The sequence below is a fragment of the Geospiza fortis genome, unplaced genomic scaffold (genome assembly GCF_000277835.1).
Source record: "Geospiza fortis unplaced genomic scaffold, GeoFor_1.0 scaffold64, whole genome shotgun sequence".
NCBI lineage: Eukaryota > Metazoa > Chordata > Aves > Passeriformes > Thraupidae > Geospiza > Geospiza fortis.
The window spans coordinates 931,683-954,221 of record NW_005054461.1 but is presented as its reverse complement, the minus strand read 5'-3'; the positions used below and the strand labels follow the sequence as shown (position 1 = coordinate 954,221).

Here is a 22,539-nt window from a genome sequence, read left to right as displayed (position 1 = left end):
AGTGCTTTTCCCTAATTCATACTGAAATGGTACATTTAAATTTGCAGGCCAGCTTCAGTGCCAAGGTATCATGCTCCTCAGGGGAAAATTCTGGTCAGAGTAACATTAGCTTTAGTGAATTTTACACATGCCAAGCCTGTTATGATTAACCATCTTAACAGTGTTAAAAAGGCTGTCTAGGTGGGAAATTGTGAGTCATTGTTGGAACATAATTTGTATAAAATGAATGGTTAGTATCTTTTTTACTGTTGTTCTCCGTGCCAAAGCAACGTCCCCTGTGATTACCCTGTGTGCCAGGAAAGACAATTTTAATTTGTAAAATATGTTAAAATTTCTACTCTATGAACTCTTTACAGTTAAGGCAACCCCACTGAGGAGTAGAAATTGGTGACACACAGGACACAAGGTGTCTCAGAACAGGTTGTGTCCACAAAAACCAGCATGTATTCATGCCTTGGGTCCACTGTAGTTTGTGCCATCAGTCCAAACTAGTGACATTTCCAATAGCAACCTCTTCAAAGCACCAAATATTATCAACTTCATATCAGTTCTCCTAGCTGATAGTCAACAGAACAGACTAAAGGCTGTAGTAGCCAATGTACATCTAGAGGTGCTGGGACAAAATGCCAAGATGAAACAAGCTCAGAATGGGTTTAACTTTAGGTAGGATCTACTTCTCTATCTTGTGCAGCCTGAATCTTTCCATTTTGAATGCTGAAGGTGTTTAGTCATAATTGCATTGTGTTCTGTGACAAGAATGAGTTTTTTAAGGGTTCATGATCATCATATGTCGCACCATGGTGTCATTTTACCATTTTGTGTCCATTGCTCTCCAGTGGCATCACTGCAGCAATCTGTATGTGAACTTTTGCTGCCCTTCTGAAAGCAGCTGCACAAAATCTGCAGAAAAATCATTTGTTACATGCCCATCCAGGCAGCTACACTACGGCAATGCACTGTCCTTTAAATCTATGGAAAGGACCTGCTTACATAGTAGATGACAATGTGGCCCTGCTGAGGTATGGGGGAAGAAATACAGAGAGCAGCAAACCCACTCAGAGTTTGCTAAGCTCTGACAGTCAAGAGTGATGGGCCAGAGTCCTGGATAGCCGTCAATCAAAGCAGGAAAGCCACATGCTTGTGTGTAAGATGTTGCACCAGTGTTAACCAAAAGTGACTGCTATATGCTGCCATGCACACACCATCACTGCCCAAGCACTCCCATCTCCAAGGTATGGATAACATAAACTGATAGAGAAAGTATCTGACAATCAAATTCCTAAAGCAGTGTAAGTTCAGATCAGGACAAAAAGCATTTTTCAACTAGCAGTCATAGTGATGACCCACATGAAAGACTGCTTCCAACATAACAGTGACAGGCCTTGTGATTGTGGCACAGTTTGGTGGCACAGGCTACTTTCAATAGTGTCAAAAATAGTGCACTGTAAATTAACACTGTGATTACTGACAGGAACACACACCAAGTGCAGGCATGCTGTGATCATTGGCATTAGCAAAGTCTTGCAGTGAGATACTGGGGTCTTTTCAGAGCTTGGCATCTCTGCTTTTTAATGTCTCTGCAGCAATATTCTGCCAGTTCTTACAAAATGATAATGGAAAGGGCCATTGATGGTAAAGGGCCATTGACCGTTCTGCAGACTGTGACTCAGACCAAGAAGTCTGTTCCTCTTTCTACCTGCTCAAAAGCCTTCTACAATATTAAACTTAAATACACTGGCATGTTGAAATATGTTGAAAGGTCCCAAGTCTTACATACTATGTATGTCTGCGATTAAGAGGAAGGGGAGAACCATCTTATTTGAGGCTTACATGGGGAGAACACTCTTCAGTCTTCAGCCATTGTGAAATGAAAAAGCAACCTCTGTGATAAAAGGAACTGTCCTGGGTCCTTAGACTACTACTAGAAATAGGGGAAAAGCAGTTTGACAAAGAATTAAAGAGCTATTGATAGGTGCCATTTCCTATATGTGTTTTGGAGGAGAGTTTCTGCATTAGCATGACTGATAGATGTCCTGCTTTTCAACAGCATTCTCATACCAAATTTCAAAACTGCAAATATATGCAAACATAATAATTGATGGGTCAATTTTTTTTAATCAAGTGATCTTTGACACAGTTCCTCTGCAACCCAGCCTGTTTGAATATGTAATGGCAAGAGGGTCTGAACCTCCTAAAAGTGTTCTCTGTTTGTAATTGTTGAATGTTGAAATTATCCATTTATTTTGACCAAGGAAGGCAGTGAGGTAATTTATAACACAGTTGTTTACAGATATACAAGGAATTTGAAATTGATACAGCTGATATCACTAGAAGCATTGCAAAATGTCAGAATGTTGCTCACATGCTCAGTAGCCTCTTTTATGTCAAAGTTGAAAAGCAACAGCATTATACCCTGTCCTACATCCACTTGTAAGTTTGGAAGAGTGCTTAGCATGGACCACACAGATGGAGTGGATCCTTTAGTTTGGCTATAAAGTCAGATACCAAAAAATATTCAAGTTATATTTTTTTGAGACAAACCAGTTAAAGAAGAATAATTTTTTTATTTTCTAATAAAAACATTTTCACACATATGTGAATACCACATAGGCAATGAGAAAGTTAAACTTGGAAACAAGGAAATCTTGTTTACCTGAAAAATCACTGAGAATGGGAATGTTTGAAATCCTTCTTCCAGGACTTAGATCTGGGATTCTTCTTCAAACTATTTTTAATAATAAAATCACAGAATGGTTTGGGTTGGAGGAAACTTAAAGATCATCTGCTTCCCACCCCTCTGCCATGGGAAGGACAACCTTCTTCCAGATGAGGTTTCTCAGGGCCCCATCCAGCCTGGCCTTTATCTGGAAACATTTTAAGCAGCTGGTCTTACATGCTAGTAGGCTATTTTGCCTTAGACATCTGTTCATTTTACACCTGTATTAGAGGACCTTTTATATCCCTTTTTGCTGCCTAACTCATTATTTGGATTTTCCCCTATACTGATGCCTGTTTTCATGACAGAAGATGTAATTGCTTTGCCATGATTTGTTGTCAGCAAAATCACATTTGCTGTTACCTATGTTTTTCTTAACTTTTGGGACTCTTAATTATGACATGCATTATTATTGTCTGTTACTTCTGTAGGAATTAAAGTGAAGCTGATGAGCTTCACCCGTTTTCCCAGCCTTTCAAAAGCACATTCTATGTTTCTCTTTTCTAGCCTGCCAGACCTTTCTTCACCTTTTCCAAGTTTTAAGACTCCCAGTTGGTTCTGTCAGTATCATAATTGATTTTTCTTCAGCCTGGACGGTTTTAAAACATCATACTGGCATAGCCCTTCTCTTACTAGACCAACTTTGTACACCCTTTTGTTTGCTGTTGGTTTTACTAACATCTGATCACTGTGAAAACTTTTAGGGAGGGCTGAAACCAACCAGGTATCAAACACTTTTTTTTTCTTGTGATATCTGTTGGTAGATTGGAAGAGTAGAGAGGTAAAGCAAAAGCTTTGCCTTTTTCTTGCTGTATTTTCTTGTTATCCCTCATTTCCTTTGTAGTTCTCTTTCATTTCATGCCTTTGAGCTATTTGACTCTTGAGTATATGGGAGACCTGGCAGGTTTGAAAAGGGTATGAGAGATCAGGAAGAAGCTGGATTGATCTTAATGGAGGGAGTGGAGAAAGATGAATGGATAACAGAAGTGGACATCTTCTCCGTCTGGTTCTGTCCCCATGATGGAAAAGAATGCCTCCACTGTGCTACAGGGGCACATACCTTAGACTTCAGTTTTGACTATGTAGTTGTCTTCACATGTATATGAGTTGTCTTGGCTATGTATATGTTCTTCACATGCAGATGTGAAGAATGCAGACTTACCCTAAGGGAAGTGAGCAGGAAATTACTTTTGCTCATACCTGCCTGGGGGCTCTCTGTGTTCTGTACTGTGTGCATGCAACTGCTGGATGGTGAATAGGCTTGCAAGTCAACTCAGACTGGTGGAAAGCCTTCCATGGAGATATAATTATGTACCAGCTGGCACGTTTTCAGAGTCGCCTACTTACTTATGTGTGCAAAACCTGTGTCCCAAATCTAGTTACGTTTTCTCAAATGTGTGGTGGGGTTTGGAGCATAAGCACAGCATCCATTATATATTTTCCTATGTATAGTGAAGGAATCCCTTCTGCTGTTGTGGGTTGGGCTGTGCATTTGTTCCATAAGGCTAGTTTGGACACTAGTACCCTTTAAAAGAAGTTGACAGGAGATTCTGCATATGGACTGTGATTTTCTGAAGCTGTTTTTCATGACTAAATAAATGTATTACCTTAAAATGTAGTGGTTTTATGGAATTTGACATAGGTCATGTAGATATTCATGAAATACCATCTTGTTAAATCAAATTTCTTGGCTCAACTTGAGCTTTTTTTTTTTTTTTTCATAATGTAATGTATATTATACTGTGAATTTTTAGTTCATCAGGATGTACAAAATCTTTCTGTATTGAAATTAGGGCTCTGTGAGGAGTTTGGCAGATTGTTTTGTAATGCAGGTCATAGTCAGAATTCACCAGTCCTGGGATAACTCTTTATTTGTAAATAGAGTATTATTAAAAATTTGAAAATATAAATTTGGAGTAAAATTTGAAAAGTTTGGAGTATTCTGTAGCTCTGAAACCATGATTTAGTATCTTGAAACCACACTTCTTAAGTCTAATATAATGTAAATTTTCCAACACTCTTAAAAATTAATTCTTCCTTAATCCATTTTTTCAGTGTTTAGCAATGACTTTCCCATTAAAAACTGGTGTGTAACTTGATGCTGAAGACAGTTCAAAATTAAATGCTATTTTTAAAGTCTTATTCCAAAGTGAATTTGACATGCTTCTTTTTTTTGTCTTGGTGTCTTGCACAGGTATCTTTTTTCTTGTTCATCATTTTCGTGGTGTACACCATGCTGCCCTTCAACATGAGGGATGCCATAATTGCCAGCGTCGTGACCTCTGCATCTCACACAATTGTGCTGAGCGTCTGTCTGTCAGGTACAGCTGTTGTAAAGGAGCACTTGGTTTGGCAGGTAGGTGCTCTCTGCAGTTAATGATTACCTGTGCATTGAGTTGCCTGGTCAATGAGCCAGGAGTGCCTTAGTGGCTGCTTGGGAGTAAAAGTTTACTTCTGTCTTGATTTCTGATTTGCTAATTCACAGGTAATTCGCTTTGTAATAATGAGGATGTCAGTAATGTTATGTTTTCCTCAATTACACAAAAGGGATGGAATCTACAGCCATGCAGCACTTACAAATGTGAAAACTTAAATTGCTTGAAAAACATATGTGATGCAGCTGTACTGTGGTAGATGCCCTACCCCTCTGGTTTGTAAAGAGCATTGTTCATCTCCTCACCTCATGAAGGCCTTGCTTCCAGGACCAAGGATTTTTCCAAGTGGCAAAATGTTATCTTTGATGTTGTTCCTTTGAATATGCTCAAGTCAGCTGGGTTAAAGTTCTGCTGTGAAGACATTGCCCTCTACAAGTCTGCTCTAGGCCTTTTCCTCCTTCTGTAGTTCTCACCCATTTACAGGAATTTTACTGCCTCATCCTGATTGGTCCCAATGATTAAATAAGTCTGGCTGGCTACAAACTCCATGACATTTTGGGAAGCCATCTGTGTTTGCAGTTGTGTCTTAGATTGTAACTCAACTCTGATAATCTACCACATGACATCCTGCAGGTTAATAATTTGTAAAAATCCACATATTAGGAGTTGTTTTTCCTTACTCTTTTACAGAAGATCTTTTAAATGGTGAATTATTACAGTTTTAGTGTGACAATCCCAGCTGACATTGATAGAAATCTGTATTTTTTAAGGAAAACATAAGATTTCCTTCTGAAAAACAAAGACATGGGTTTGGTTTTTTAGTATAGTTATGCCATGTTAAGGAAACAGATTTATTTTAACTTGTGCATCAAAATGATACTGAATCTTTAAAGTAAACACATTTTTATAGACATACTAATAGAATAGAAGACAGACATTATACTATTTATTCTGAGCAGCATTAAGAACAAAGCAAATAATAGTTTTGACTTACCTTTTGAGATACTTATGGCTTACTTTGAGAAACGCTGTGCCTCAAAGTGATTTTACAAATGTCCTGCCTTGTAACTTGTTGTTCAGGAAAATACATTTTATTTCCAGTTATGGCTGCAGGAATGTGTTCTATGGACTACTGAAATTGAAGTCTGGTAAACAACATGTGTTCTGAGATGTAATTCTCTGTAGAAATTTTAAATTATGAGCAAGGTAGTTTTGCTTTTCTCTTCCTGATTTGAATTTGTTGAGTGTCTTGTTGTGAAGGTTGTGAAGTTGTGCTGTATGTTAAGCAAGAACTGTGGTCATCTGCAGTTAATATAGTATTTAAATAATTCAGTAATACAGTTATTGATATTTGTAGTGGAAAAATCAGGGAGAATATTACTCTTCAGTTTTTTGTTAACCTATGGCTTTTATTCTGGGCATCAGTACACTGCTAAAGCAGTATTAATGTTTGCCACTCCTCTAAAATTGTTTTGGGTTAAAGTTGCTGTTTGCAAAAAATATTTGTTTTTCTTGCCTCTCTAGACCATTAACATTTGGTATATCTAAAAGACTACTTTCAGAAGATGTTGTATTTTTAGACACATCACCTCTACAGAATCAAAACAAATGAATCATAGTCTGTGAGGCAAAACTATTGTCTTTCATCTCTTCTTTAACTTCCTGTTTCGTTCAGAAAGAGTGGCAGTCTTTCCACTGTTTGTAAATTTGTTAAGAATGTTTAGTTTCTGTGTTGTTACTAGTTTTCTATTCTGTCTTTGTAAAATATGCTAAGTGTTATGAATAGCTTGGCAGTTATTGAAGGTACTGTGTGTACCGCATTCTTGCAAATTTGTGGGAAGAACTAAATGATGCTCCCTCATTCCATTTCACTTGCCCTCTGTACATTTTTAGATTACTATGTTTTATACTTTGGAGTGCAAGCAAAAAGTGTCTGTTTTGTGCTCTTTGCTTTTGAAAATTGAGAGCACAAATAAGGGCTTAAGCTAGAGATACTGATGGCACTAAAAAGAGAAATAACATTTGTCAATGATGTACCTTAAGTTCATATAGGATATTATAGTATGTATATCTTGTATATATAATGTATCTTGTATATATATTTATATCTTGTATATGTAGCAAACATCCTTCAGTAGAGAATAACTGCATCTCCCTTAAAATTGCTTCCTATGTTTTGAGACTTCCATTGTATCTTCTCTGAGCTTTCTCTTGACTGAAGAGAAGCTTCTTTCAATCTTCTTATGTCAGGTTCTCCTGCCTTATAATGCATTTGATAGGCCTTTGCTGGACCTTCTTCAGTTTCTCAGCATCTTTCAGTGACTGATTGGCATCCCATAGCATTTTAAAAGTTAACCATACCTTCAGTGTATGAGAGAGAAAAATCGATGTCCCGAAGCATCTGCTCATTTTGAAATTTGGCAGAGCCTATCTGACTGATTTTGTCATTCCTTTGTTATCTTCTGCAAGATTTTACATCGAGAAAGTGTCTTCCTTAAAGCTGCAAGGCTTAGGATGCTCTTGATCCAGGGTCTTTTGCAATTAGAGATACTGAGATGAAGCCGTCTGCTGGGATAAAGAAGGATTCTTCAACAGACTCTGCTGGTTACATGAAGTAGTCTCTGTTTGACCTACATGTCTCTAGGGGAGAGGGAACACACCTTGGTTTAAAAATCGGGAAAGATGGAGCTGCGCTTCCACAAGCCTTCATATTTTTTCCATGGCTGTTGAGCGCCAGTGTTAGAATTCTGTTCATCTTTCTTATTAGGAATTTGTCTAGCCTTGTCATGCTGCTTCTGGATCTCATTTTTCTGGCCAGTAGGCTGACAGACCCAACAGGATCCAATTTCTGTTCCTTCCATGGGAGTGCTTGTAGACTATCATGAATTTGCCTCATAACCTTTTTGTCAGTAAAATAAATGAGTTGCCTGCTTTTGCACTAGCTAAGCCTTCCATCACTTTCACAGTTGTTCTTTGAGTCCTCACTTGTGCTTCATCAACATCTTTCTTGCAGCGTGGGCATTTGCCTTTGGAGGAGCGTGCCAGGAGCAGCTGCAGCCGTGCCAAATGCTAATAGGGACCAGGTCTAATAGGGGCCAGGGGTACAAAGAGGTCAGTGTGCTGCCGTGCCCAGCAGCACAGTGAGACACAGCCTCCACAGTGAGACACCCGGCTCAGCCTCCCCTGCATGCTCCTCTGGGGAATGCAGTGCACAGCTGCGGGATCTCTGCCGGGAAGGGGGGAAAAAAGACTCCTGTGTTCCAGCCTCAGTTTATGAAAAAAAAAAGACTGTGTATGTATGTTTTGGGGTTTTTTTTCTGTTGAAAGTTTTAATCCTAACCTTTACACAGTGCACGGTTTGGAATCTGGGACTCTGGCCCCTCTTTCCAGGTGAGAATCCTACTGCCAAGCAGAGGGTGTTGTTCTGTGTGCTCCAGGACTGCTCTAAGAGAACAGGACTCTAATTCTGCTGTAAAGGCATTTGGGTCAGAAGACTTTCACAACTTTAACATCCCTTTCAGTTATTCCTGGAATGGAAAGTATTTAACTGCCATCTCTGCCTATAAACACATAACCTGTTTCTCCCCAAACCAGAACAGATTCTAATCAAATACTTGTGTTTTTCCTGTTCTATTATCAGCTAGTCAACCAGTCTGATCTCTAAAATAGGCTTGATACTATCATTAGAGGTACTTTTTTTCTTAATCTGTTAAAAAAAGACGTAACCAAAATAATTAAACATCCTATAAGCTTCCATTTTTCTTTTCCCCTATGATTTATGTGAGGAGTCTGACTTTTTTATTTTAGTCTTTTAGTTTTACTTTCTCAGCAAGCAATATTGGTGCTCTTGCAATCATTTTTCATGAGCTGTGTCTAAGTTTTTTCGAAACCTTGGCTAAATCACTACAAACTCGCTTTTTCCATTTTTTTTCCCTAAAGTAGTGTTTTTTACCTTAGAGGATTTTTTTGTGGCTTCTTGCAGCTCTGTAAAAGGGGTCACTTTTAAAGTCACACAATTATGGCTAGGCAGGATGCATGTGTGCATACATACAACTTCATATTGGCTTTGGACTAGTTCAGGAATGCATACACCAAAAGGAAATAATTTGTAACGATTTTTATTAAAGTCTTTGTTTGTGTGATCTCATAGCCTTAAGATAATATTCTATTGGGGTGGGAGAAAAAGAAATGCTAAATGAAAAATTTATTTTCAGGAATGTTTGTATTGGGAAATTCCAGGGCTTCATCCATAAGATGTTGTGCATTTGTCATCAGATAAGGTGAGGTCGGCTCTTACAAAATTAAAAATCAATGGCTATGGCCTATTCAGGAAAAAAAAAAACAAAAGCAAACAACAGTAAACTGAAAAAGGGAATTAGCTTTATTAAAAAAAAATCAATTTCTTCATCACTACACATCTTGAAACAAATTATATCAAAAGCTCATCATCTGAAGTGTAGCATGATTTTCAAAGATGGACAACTTTAGTTTTCATCTTAACATGCAACATATCATGCAAAAGGCATATACCTTTTGTTTGGAACACTGATTTAAACTCATCTGTTAACTCAGTAAATTTAAGAGGTGAGGATATTTGCAAAAGCTGTTTTATGTAATAGAGTGGCGCAGCAGAAAAATAAAAATAAAAAGCACCAGTATTCATTGGCTTATAAAAGAAGAAAATGTACAGCTCTAGGCCTCAGAAATAGAGTAGAAATTGGTTTATGCTGTTATCACACAGTGCAAGAAAAAATCATGTTTATTAAAAAAGTCTGGGAAAAAAGCCCATGTCTTTAAGTACATCCAATGTTGTACAACCCCTGAGGCTGTAAAGCTGCACAGTGAAAGTTTAAAGCACATAGGAACTTCATTCCGTCTGAATGTCAAAATGCTGTTACTGGGGGGCTGGATTTATCCTTTTTCCTTGAATACCTTTATTTTGAAGGAAATGGGAAAAGGTTATTCGTGAAGGTAAAGCAGCTTAAACAGCTCCTGCTTTCTGCTGCTCAGTTTCACGAGTTGAATCACTATTGTTCCTGCTGCAGGTGTGGAGGGCAGTGACTGCCATGGAAGGAGGGAGGCTCTATTCCTTGTACTCCTTGTAGCAGCAGCTGCCACTGTCCTGTACCTTGTGCCTTTTTCCCTCTGCCCTCCCCACTCCAGCAGCAGTCTGGCTCAGCACATTGTGCAGCAGCTGGGAGCCTGGAAGGCTCTGTCCTGCACTGCACAATGCAGCAGGCATATTTTTCATTATTGCACCTTTTTTTTTATTCTTGATTTTATACTTTATCTAGGCAGATATTGAAATGCCATCTGGTATGGGTTTTTAACTAATTTTCACCATCAGCAGATGTACTTGTGTTTCACTCTCATTCTTTAAGATAATCTGTACAGTTTGGATGTGCTTATGAAGAGGCCACTTGCCTACAAGAGTATAGATGTGTAGGAGAATATATAATTGCATTTCAGAGTATTTAAACATAAACATGGAGAATATGAATGTCTTCCAAAAAGTCCCTGAGTCTGTAAAGTGAAGACCTGTAATACTTGGTGTGATGGAATGTTCAGCAAAATCCTAGAATTGTATGGTGAAATGAAATCATGTGTGCAGGTGACTGCGTGGGTTTTCAAAAGCACCATTTACCTGCAGCCCAAAGTCAGCATCTAAGAAATGCACAGAAAATAGTCCTGGTGGATGTGTAGGAAATCATCAAAGTACAGAAGCTAAGTGATAAATGCCTCCTTTTTTTAAAAATCATGGAAATATCTGCATGAGTTCTCAGATAACCCCAGTTAGCATTGATTCTTAAGCTTTGCTGAAAGGATTAGATTGACATTTGTGTTAACTTCGTTTAGGTTAATATTTATATCAGCAGCGAATATGTGTTTATCACTTTCATACTACTTTTTCCTCTTCTAAAAATGACAATTTCTTGTAGCAATCTTTTGTTTTCCAAAATATAAATTAATTTGTTGAACAAACTCTTGGTCTTTCAGTCTGTCCTTGAAATTATAAAATGTCTATGTTAGAATGCTCAACCTTGAGGCTACTATACTGCCAAAACTGTAAAAAAAATTAAAACAGGTGTTAGGAAATTCCAGTACTTCTAGGCTCAAGCAGCAAATAAACTGTCAGCTATACAGCATACTTTTGGCAAGGGGGTTGTACTCCAGATCCTTCTAGAGATGACTTTAACGTAAATAACTGACCAGTAAAAGGTTAAATCCCTGAATTCAGAATTTTGTAATACTGTCCTTCTACATAATTTTTCTTGGATAAGGAATCTTAGTTACTTCATCTGGGTTAGTTTTGCTGATTTCTTTCCATTTTCACAGATGTTGGCCAGCCTTTTCAGTTACATAGTACTTTTACAGATTGGTATTTTTTGTTAAACTTATTGTGAGTTAGTTCTTTTCTTATTGCAGCTGGAACATTTAATTCTGTGAATGATACTCACTCTAGGCATGATGCTTTGTCATTTCGTGTACTCAAAGAATTACTGTATAGCTCTACATATCATTTGGAAGAATTGTGTAGAAGAAAAATAGCTTTCACTATCAATATGTGAATTCATTTCCCCATCCTGTCAGCCACTTCTAGTGCAGCCTAAAATATGGATCAGGAGCACAAACACCTGTTGTTTTGTAGAGAACACTTTGGTGAGTCAGAATCCACCTTGCAGTGGTTCAAGACCCCATCTCTTTGTAGGTCCCTGCAGTAGGATGTGATCTTTGTCATCTAAGCCCCTGCCATCCATCAGTGCTAAGCTGCTGGTCAAGTAGAAGTCCTTCCTCTTCCAATAATCTTCCAAAACTTGTGCTCCTGTGCACTGATGGCAGTGCATGCTCATGCAGGTCCCTGGATAGCCCTTGTTTCCCTCAGCACAATTCTGCCATGTGTTTCAGTAAAATGCTAGCTGCAGAGCTGCCTTAACTGCAGCCTCCCAGTGGCCATGTTATAGGTCCTGTGATGGAATCAGTTCATGCTCCCAGATAAGCATGTGGAAGCTGGGAGCAAAGGAAGTAAACTTCTGCCACGTTTTTGAGTTTTTTTCTTAGCAGCTACAGCTATGCTACTGGTAAAAGCGGAGCTGTTCCTGGCCCTGGAGCTGATAGCACAGCTTTTGTTTACCTGCCTCAACTCCCTCCCCTTTTCCCTTCCCCAAACACGGCAGTCAGGTGTCAGCTTCTTCCAAAACACTCCTGACATATTCTGTCTTCTAAGACATGTCAAGGCTCTGGGAAAATACTGCTTTGCCCAGATTGAAATAGTGCTAGTGAGCAAGGTATCAGCTATACAGAAGCAATGATCGTGGAACTCAAAGCTGCCTTCCACTCTGGTTTACCAGCAGAGACACAGCTGGAGGACATTGCCTGCAAACCTGGAAGTAAACCTGGATCTGGTGCTGGGTGATATTGTTTAGTGGATTAGGGGCTACAGTGGTACTGCTGGGTTGATAGTGGGACTGGAAGGTCTTGTAGGTCTCTTCTAGCCCTGATGAATCTATGATTCTGTGAATCCTTCAATTCCTAATTCTTCATAGGGAATGCACCTATGGAAATTGCACTGCATATTCTTTCCCCTCTCAAGGTATATGTGTTCCTACACACCCAGTGAGTGGCATTGTTATTTGTCATTTGTGGGCCTGAAAAGAAATCATGTCTCTCCTGTGCCTCGCTCTAGTTTTGTGTAATAAATTATGTTTATCTGCCATCAGTTTAGAACTGGTTCTGGGTATACTAAAGACTGTATGCTGCATATTTGCTGCAAAGGTCACCTGCCTGGACTCTGCTAGCTCTTACCAGTTTCTGAGTGGGGCGGTATAAGTTACAGCTTTGAGTGCAGCAGTGTGCAAACAGCAAAGGCTGTAGTTTATCAGACATAAAGTTATGTTCATTAATCTATTTGCAGTTTTATTTTCTTTGTTCCTTTGAGGATATATTTTTTTCCTAGATGTGTGGCAGTCTATCAGCTCAGAAGCCACAAGAACACAGGTCTGAAGTAAGCAAGCTGTCTCTGTCCCAGGTTAGCTCCGGTCCACAGGCTTTGAGAGTTCAGGCTGTGTGAAAGCACTTGTGCTACTCTGAAAAGACAAAGCTGTGCAGAGATCTGTCTGCCTCTGAACCTTAGGCCAGCTTCCATGTCTTTGGATATGCAATAGCATGGTTAATCCTAAGTCCTTTAGTCTTTTAACAAATAATTAAGAGTTACGAATGCTGAAATAGCGTACATCTGCAGTAGATGTAAATGCTTATGGGTGCCCAGAACTAAGGCTGAAAGGCTATCATTGATGGAAGCCTCAGCAGGACAGGAAACAAACACACTAAAGGAGAAAAATTATCCTAAAGGGTTCCAGCAGATGTTTTGCTCTTGATGCAAGCAAAATACTAGCTACTCAAGATCCCAGTACCTCTTGTTCAAACAGTTGTTGCCACTATGTCTGCTGCAGAAGAGGATGAAAAGAAGGACTTGAAAGTTCATTAGGTCAGTTTTAAACTGGGGAAAATTATTGCAACATTGATGAATGCAAATGAGTAGGTCAGATTCTGAAGCATGAGATTCTGAGTTCTTCAACACAGGCACACTTTTGTGTTTTAGAAGCCAAAACTGAGTTTTGCTCCAAAGAGATAAATCAAGCTTTGCTGTGAAGAAAATTTTTCATTTAAAAGGTTTCTAATGGCCACTTAAACAATCTTCTTTGTCTTGAATACTCGCTCACTTCTTATGGTCCTAGTGTTGCAGCCTCTCTGTCACAGTAACATTTCTTCAGGTTAACTACAGCAGGTTTGTCTGTCCTATTTACTAGTGTTATTTGCTACACTTTGCCCCTAGACATGTAGACATGAGATCCTGCTCAAGTTATTTTCTGACAGGAAAAGACTGTGTGTGTCCTGATGAGCATTTACTCACATATGTACTTTTAGTAAAACTGTTGGGATTATTTGAGGAGGTTTGCAGCAGCTTGTGTGAGAGAGCTTCACACACTGAACGCAAATATGAGGTGTGCAATTATCCTGTTTCCTCTGGTATGTAGGTGATAGAGTTTTAGCTTCTGATTGAAGTCAGCTGGGGTTTTGCTGATGCTCTCTGAACGCTGACTGCTGCTGACCTCAGTGTACACAGACATGCACGCTGCTTGGGCTGTGGAGTGAGTCATTAAAATTTGGCCTCTGGAAAGAACAGGACAAATAGTGACATAGTGACAAGGAGCAATGCTCCCAGGTGGTCTGCCTGCTCCAGCCAACTCACACAGGCCAGTGGGCAGGAGCAGAGAGAGGAGCTGGAGTTCTCCCTGTGTGACACCCGGAGAGGCTGTTGCTGTAGTGACGGTGTCCTCAGGGTCCAGCAGGGCAGCGAAGTGGTGGCATTCCAACCCCAGTTCTTTTGCCTTAGCAGACTATTTAGATCCACTCATTTATCATGTTTCATTTATTTCATAACATCAAATATAGTCAGGTTGGTTAAAATCCTTAGGGCTTGTCTTGTATTCCCCATTCCCTCTCCCCCCCTTCTTTTTAATAAAATAAGCATAGGATAACAATTCAAAAGTCTTGAAAGTGGAGAAATGGCCACAACAAAAAGAAAGTACAGCAAAAAGGAGGGGACAGAGAAGAAACATTAAATTATCTAGGCAAAAATGGTGACAAAAGCATAAATGTGGATAAATAGGAGAAGTAGAATACTGAAAAGTAGAAAGGTGGGTAATGAGGCACCTTTAATAATGTTCTCTGTTATTTGCTCTAAGATTTTGCTTTATTTGCTGTTCAGTCATCAATGATACAGGTTTTTTTTCTGCTATCCAGTCATTTAGACAGTAAATGTTTTCCTTGGGTATTTGGAACTTTGTCACCTCAGTTCAGTTTATTGATGCTGCACCAATGATCTCTGAATGCAGAGATGATTCCCATTCTACTCTTATTGGTATTGACTGCGTCACTTCAGAATCTCTTTCACATGGTGCACACATAGTCCCTGAGATCATTATCTAGTTATTTTCTCTGAACTGTATTATTTCAGCTTCTGTTGAGCTGCATTTGCTAAAAATATTCTTGAGTCAAATCCTGGGGTTGCACACAAGCAGAGATGGCCTGCCTGTGACAGTGGGGGATCAAGCAGTAACCTTTTTAAGCATGTTCTGTATCCTCTCTGGACCTACCTGTGCCATCAATGCTGGGCTTTGTTAGTAAACTTTAAGGTTAGAACCTTAGAGTTCAAAGTTAGAACAGAGTACAAATAAAAATCACACTTCGCTGCCTTCTTTTCCTCAGCACAGGCAGTGCTAAACCCAGCTCAGCATTTGCATCACCTGGTGTAGTTCTTGAATGAGAGACTGATACTGATGCATCTTGAGTGGCAAATTTCTGCCCCTTTCCCTCCTCTGAGAGGAGAAGAGCAGAGGCAGCAGCAGGTGTGCTGAAGAGCCATTTTAGTCCTGCTGGAGCAGCCTCAGCAGTGACTCCAATCCTGCCCGTATTACTACTGGGATAATTATTGCAGCTGCAACCAGCTAGTCCTGTCTGGAAAAAATGTGTCTCTACACAGTGGATTTGGATATTTTGGATATTTTCTTGGCTCAGGCTTTGGCTGGCATCCATTGTCTGTGCTTTCTAAACTCCGCTCTTAGACTGGATCGGCTGTTACATCAATGTTAATTAAAAGCTAATCTTCAAAAATATGAAGGAGCAGGGAAACAGTGACAGAGGAACTCCAATGACCTAATCTGAGCAAATTGGACACTCAGCTGACTTAGGATGGGATGTTTAGGAGAGGAACCAAAGTGTGGAAAAGGAGGGATCATAGTGGTTTGGAGGCGGAAAAAATATGGGAGAATAGATGAACAAGGCAATAAAAGCAGATGACCATGTGTTAAGAGGCTGTGGTGGGTACCCTTATCTGGCCATACCCTGTCCTGTCTACCCACACTGTTTGTCCTGTCTTCTCAACCTCCACCCCTAACACCCATTCTGTGTGCATGTGCCTACGTGTGTGGGGAGAGCACGGAATGGAAACCTTGTGTCACAGGGTCCCTCCCAGGTGTTGCAGTGGAGCAACTGGAGAGAATGGAGAGGTCTAAGTACTCTCTGGGACTTTGGGGGCTGTGGGTCAGAGGGGCTCAAGGCCTAGGGCAGCTGCACGTGTATTTTGTGAGTGTGTATCAGCTCGTGTGATCACTGGTCAGGCCACACTAGTGGTGAGTGGGAGATGAGGCCATGAGCCTGGGTTGGATACTAGGGAGGTTGGAGGCCATGTGGCTTGACTGCTGGAAGAAGCAGGGGGTCCAAGCCAGACCAGAGACTGATTTGTTTGTGCAGATGGAAGATGGAAGATGATGGGCTGGCTATTGAACAGACCTGTGGCTGGTTCCTGGAGGGATATATAATGTCTCTATGTATGTATTCTGTGCTAAATTGCTGTCATCCTGGTCAGCCAGAGAGGGGAGCAGGACCAGGATGTTGGTGTAGCTTGTGTTTGCTCAAGTAATGCATTGATCTTGAGTTTTTTGGTCTGCATTGATCTGTGTGGTTGGCTATTGGTATGTGTATAAATGTGTATAAATGCACTGTATGTAGTTGTGACTGGATGGATGTGGGGATGTGGGGATGTGGTGCTGCAGCAGCTTTGCCCCTGTCAGACTACCAGACTCAGAAACCTCCAACATAAACCAGAGGCACATATTTTCAAATGGAATTCCATACATTCATAAATGGCATTATGACTTTTGCCTAGGAAGTGGTTTTCTTGGTGAACTTGATGAAGATTTGACTTTAATATCTTCACAGTGAATAACACAGGGACAGTTTCTTCTCTGGGCATCCCTTCCCTTCATATTCACACATGGGATCTGGTAAGCCCTGAATCCATAAGCCATGGTCATCATGAGAAAACATTATCATGTCTCCTTCTGGGAGTTGCAGGCATATTTATTATTGCATGATGAGGTAGTTGGTTTTCCACTATACATTTGCTGATCAGCATCAGGGTTCCAGGCCATCACAATAATACCAGAGTTAAAGAAGAATAAATGTGGAAATGCTGCTCCATAATTACTGAACTGCTATGATACCTGGCAGTGAAGGATTGCTGCAGGCAGATGCTCTGAGGGTACGGAGAGAAGGGAAAGATTTTCTGATGCAAACTGCCTGAGCAGGCAGTGCTGTCCCTAGAGAGACATTGAGCATTCAGGTAGCAGAGCACATTTTTTCCCTCTTCAATGTCACTGAAAGAAATATAAGGGTACAGAGCAGAGGTGAGCTCAGAGTGTTGGAGTCAAGCCAGAAAGGTTGTTACAAATTTTTGAGAAAGATTGAATATTGCTTGTGAAAAGGGATTTACAGTAATGAATGCTCTTTCCATCCCTGAAATACATGACACAGTTCCTTATGCTTTTATTAGACATTTATATTAGCTGTTATTTAGTTTGTTAAAACAGCTCAAGCAAGGTAGTGGTGCTGAGATTCTCATTCATGCTAGGCTCAGCTTGGTTGATTTGATATGAAGCATAATGGGTGTATCTCAGAGAAATTATGAGCTGAGAGGTAGGGCAAGAGTTGGACTTAAGTGCTTCAAGGTGATTCTCCTCTGTGCCTGCGATACTTTTTTGCAGTAGTGATGCTTGCAGTTAAATTGGCTTTTTTTGCACTTCCCTTAAATAGGTCTTCCCTTCTAGAAACCTAGAACTATGTTGATAGCTCTAGAACTATGTTGATAGCTCTGAAAGTGGCACTCTTTGGTTAGCATTGACTAAAAAGTAGCAAAAGTCAGAAGTCTAGAGATATTCAAGAAGCATCTGGACACAATCCTGTGCTATGTGCTCCAGGATGACCCTGCTTAAACAGAGAGTTTGGGCCAGATACCCATTGTGGTCCCTTCCAACTGTAACCTTCAGGGATTCTGTGAAGTCTGCCATTTTATTTTAGCTTTCCAAATTCAAATTTCTCCTTGTAAATTGCTGGAAGGTTTCTCTCAAGGCTTGTGTCTTTATACTTTCCTCACACCTTGGTTTAAAATCAATTTTTGCTTATTTTTTTTCTTATTCTTACTTACAAACCTGTTTTTTGCTTCTTTTTCTGACCTACCTGGGCCTTTAAAAATTTTTAATTTGTCTGGGTTTCTTTTTAATCTTTCAGTAAAGTTCGTGCTGCTTATCAGCTTCCTGTGACAGAGAGTTCATCAGCTCACCTGTGTTGTAAGAAGAACCATCTTTTGATTGTTTCAAACCTGTCATCTCTTTGCATCCCCCAAACTCCTCTTACACTGGAAAAGACTGAACAGTTGAAGAGCTCAGTTCACCCTTTCCAGATAATTTATGATCTTATAAACCTCTGTCACACCTCCTCTGTAATTTCTTTCCCAAGCTGGAGAATTGAAAATTATTTATCTTTCCTTGTTTAGAAGCTATTCCATACCTTTGATCTTCCTTATTGCTTTTCTCTGATCTGAAAGTTTTCTCTTACACAGTATGAAAGCACAGTCTCTAAGACAGAAAATCCATTAATACTTCATAACATGCTTGTTTAGTAAGGAAGTAGGTCATTGTAAATTCTGATGACCCTGAATAAAGAGGAAAAAAAAGACTAGCCTGATGCTCAAGGCAAGCACAAATTAGCTGAAATGTTACTGGTGAAGGAAATGAAAAATCTGTGACCTGACCCTTGCAATCTTGAGGGGAAGACTTGGAACATTTTGCTTAACAAAATGCACATGATTCTGTAGCTTGTGAAGGAGGTTCAGAAGAACTGTTATGCATTAATTAGGGTGAAGTAAGAGAAATAAATATGTTCGCTTTTCATGTCAGAAGCTAAAATGTTGAGGTCTGCTTGTACTAAAAATAATTCTAAAGGAGAAAATAGTGGTTCTGATTATACTGTGTTATGCTAAGACCTGAGCAGCTAGGTTTGTTTCTGCAGGGCTGTTGCTTATTGGATTATTATAATTATTTTTTTTAACAATTCCAATTTAAGAGTTGTGAAGCTGAATATGAAAAACAAAATTATACTTCTATACCCATATTACTAGGGATGTGGGAAATGAAAATCTGTACTTAGAAGCAAAGAATCCTTCCTGGACCAGGAGGAAAAAATTGATATTTCTTTTTTTTTCTAAGTAACTCTATTCCTCTTTAAAAAACATGTATTCACCAAAAGGACATATAAATAGAAATAAATTTTTAAAAAAATTAAAATTGCAGTGTATCTGAATGATAATACTATTACTGTCTCATTAACTGGATGCCAAAAGAAGGCAGTGATAATTGTGTAGCTGCTGCTGACAAAATTTCCAGAATGCATTATGGATGTTGTGCCTCATCCTGACAAAATCAGTTCACAAAAGAGCAATAAGCACTGTCTCAAAGGAGTGTTATGTTTCAGATATTAAAATCTTCCCTTAACAAGCGTCCGAGACCTAGATCAAAGTAGAATTACAGTGGGTATGGGCTTGAAACTCATACATATTTTCTTGAACTCAGGATTGCAGATCTGTTCCTATTTTGGAAATGAGTTAATTCCAGTGTTTTTCAGGGAAAGTTCACAGTATGTTCTGTGGTATTCGGCATTTTAGCAGTGATAAAATACTTTGCATTATACTTGACAATATTAGTGCTTGTATGTGTGTATATATAATATGCAAAATTATATATATATATAATGTACATAATATAGATAAATATATTATTTTTCACCTCTTCTACACGTGTTTTTTTTAATAGCAAATCAAAGTCTCTGGACTATACTGTTGTGTTTCAGCTGTGGTTAGTGAGGTTTTTTGATTACGTTTTGATTACCCAAGTACAGAAGCCTTCTTCCCACAAATTCTGTTTCTTCATCAAGTTCTTGTACTTTGCCATGATGTCAGCAATGGGCCATCTAGTTGGACTACTCATAGCTTAAAACAGAGACCATGTGAACACTGAGTGCTGCCTCTGAGAGGGCAGAACAGGCTTGGACAAGAAAATCGTGTATACACCTCCTAGAGAGGTGTACAGAGGTGTATATATATATATATATATATATATATATATATATGTATATGAGATTGTTGAGGTTCAGTTTTCTTTTGCTGCCATTTGCAGTGTTTAAAGGAGGTGGAGAAAGCTGTGGTAAGGGACAGTGCTAAACCACAGTGTACATGGAAAACTAATAATTTATTTTTAAAAGTTGTTAAGTCTCCTACACTATTACACTTATATAAGCAAGCTCTTGGAAATAGAACAACAAATATGGTTAATGCTGTTTTGGGTGGTTTTGTTTTCCCCTTTCCCTATAGTGTTGTAGAGGAATTCAAAGACATTTAACAAAAGTTTAATTCTTCTCTACTTCTGTGAAGTTTGTTGAACTGGATGGAAAAAGAAAATAAATCCAAAGATATATTCAGTTACATAACTACTTTAAAATTCTGTGTTTTACAACGGTAGAGCAGTAATAACATTTCATCAGTGCCAAGGTGCCATGTTACATTGCTTTGGGATTCAGAAGAGCTGACCTGTGTCTCTCTGGCTTCGTCTCTTGAAGTCCTGTTGATTTATTTGAAGTCCTTTGAAGTGTCATCTTTACACTCTATGCCTCCATTAATTCCGTATCTTTATTGGTTAAATGCTGATTTTAATATGTGGGGTCATACAGTTTGACCTCAAACATCCTATGTTACATTTGTAGCATGAGGACGATTAATGCAAAGGAAAAGCTCAGATCTGGAGTGGAAAATAACATCTTGCATTTGGCCATATTCTTGTCTATTCTGAACAGATCTGATGAATATCATTATGTATTTTAGGATCTTTCATATGGTACATAAAAAAATCATCTTGCTTAAAGTTTTAAAAAATTCAATATAACTTAATGGGTTTCCTTGTTGTAATTTTCTTTGTTGTCTCCACCTGCACTGCGGGCAGTTTAATTACTTTGCGCCTGAAACGTGAAGTGTGTTGTATCTTCAGCATGAGCCTGGAAATCATTATAACCTTTACTTGTCCAGGGCCAGAAAGTACCTTAGGGTCTAAAGTGTGCTGTTCAAGTAGAAGTAAAGACTAATGTGTAGATTACAGAGCCAGAAGGAGCTGGAAGGATCATCTGGTGCCACAGTGTTTCTGAGATCAATATTGTGTTCCTCACCTGACAATTCTCATCAAGGTTTTTTGGCTCCCTCCCCATGCAGTTAGTGTTGATGGTGATTGCCTTTGACAACCCTTGAAAGCAGCACAGAAAGAGGAAAAGCGAAATCTGTTTCTGCTCGTCTATCACAGAGCTTCTAAAGAGCCTTTCTGTACCCACTCTGACTCTGCTATACCTGCTCTTTCAAACCCAGATTGATTTGTGTCTTAACATGGAGGAAATTCGATTCCGACTTGTGAATGGACTTTCCCATCATCATTAAGGCTCGGAGACGTTTGCTGTGACCTAGGTCACACTGACCTTAATTAAAGACCAAATCACCCTGTCTCAGCTAACGTCACACACTATTTTCATAGTCCCTTGCTGCAGTAGTTCCTCAGAAAGCTAGCAACTGAGCACAGCACAGGCAAGGAAAAGACATGCAGTTAACTTGTTTCCAAAACATCTTTATTCAAATGTGATTTAAATTTCCTCAGTTATGGAAACATTTCCCATGATATGATAGAAGTTCCTGTAACTACCATAAACATGCTAGATGGGAGGCAAATCTGGAGTATTTAATTTGTTTATTTATTTTTAACAGCAGTAACATGCATGTCTCATCCAAAATGCAGCACATTAAACTTAGTCATTTTCCACCTACTCTCCCTTTTGTGTTGTTCTTTTTTTTTTTTCCCTGCAACTCCTGTGTTTAATGCTCTTTTGTGCAGCCTGTAAATTTCTTTCTTGCCTGGGGACCCACTCTGGCATGGCATCAGGGTGCCAGGGGTAGGCTACCTGGGGCTCACAGAGGAGAGGGGAATGCAGCAGAGGCAAGGGCAGTGTCCTTGTGGGGCACCACCTTCTCCTACTCCCTTCTCCAGGGAAGGAAGTGCCAGCCAGCAGGCACCACTGCATCCCATCACGTGCTCCAGAGCAACATGGTTGGCAGCTCTGTAATCTGCTAAATTTGTTCCACTTTTCCTGTCATGGATGTATCATTAATTTTCTTTGAAAAACAAGGATTGTGAAGAAGAGAGGTTGTTTAATGGAGGGTGGGCTATAATATTTTTGATATTTCAAATATCAAACTATTAAAACAAGCAAAATTATGTGCCACAAAGTATTCATTTTGGGAAATGTTTAGCATCAGGAGTCATCTTGCAGCCTGGTCTATAACTGTGAGGGATTTTCTTAGACATGTCCATGACATGTCCATGGTGTTTTTATAACCACCTTGGTCACCACTGTGGTTTAAGTCACCAACTTGACTTGCTTTGAATATTTCTCCCAAGTATGAGTAAAATAGAAGTTAATAGAGTGAATATAACATAAACATATTTTAAAATTTTATACATT

General features: G+C 39.3%; 1 protein-coding gene across 1 annotated transcript in view; it reads left to right on the top strand.

The window, feature by feature from the left end:
* Positions 1 to 22,539, top strand: part of ADCY2 (adenylate cyclase 2) — a 185,105-nt gene that overhangs the window by 38,822 nt on the left and 123,744 nt on the right. The window contains exon 2 of the mRNA XM_031062764.1: positions 4,911 to 5,072. Coding sequence (XP_030918624.1) covers positions 4,911 to 5,072 — 162 coding nt within the window. The remainder of the gene's footprint in view (positions 1 to 4,910; positions 5,073 to 22,539) is intronic.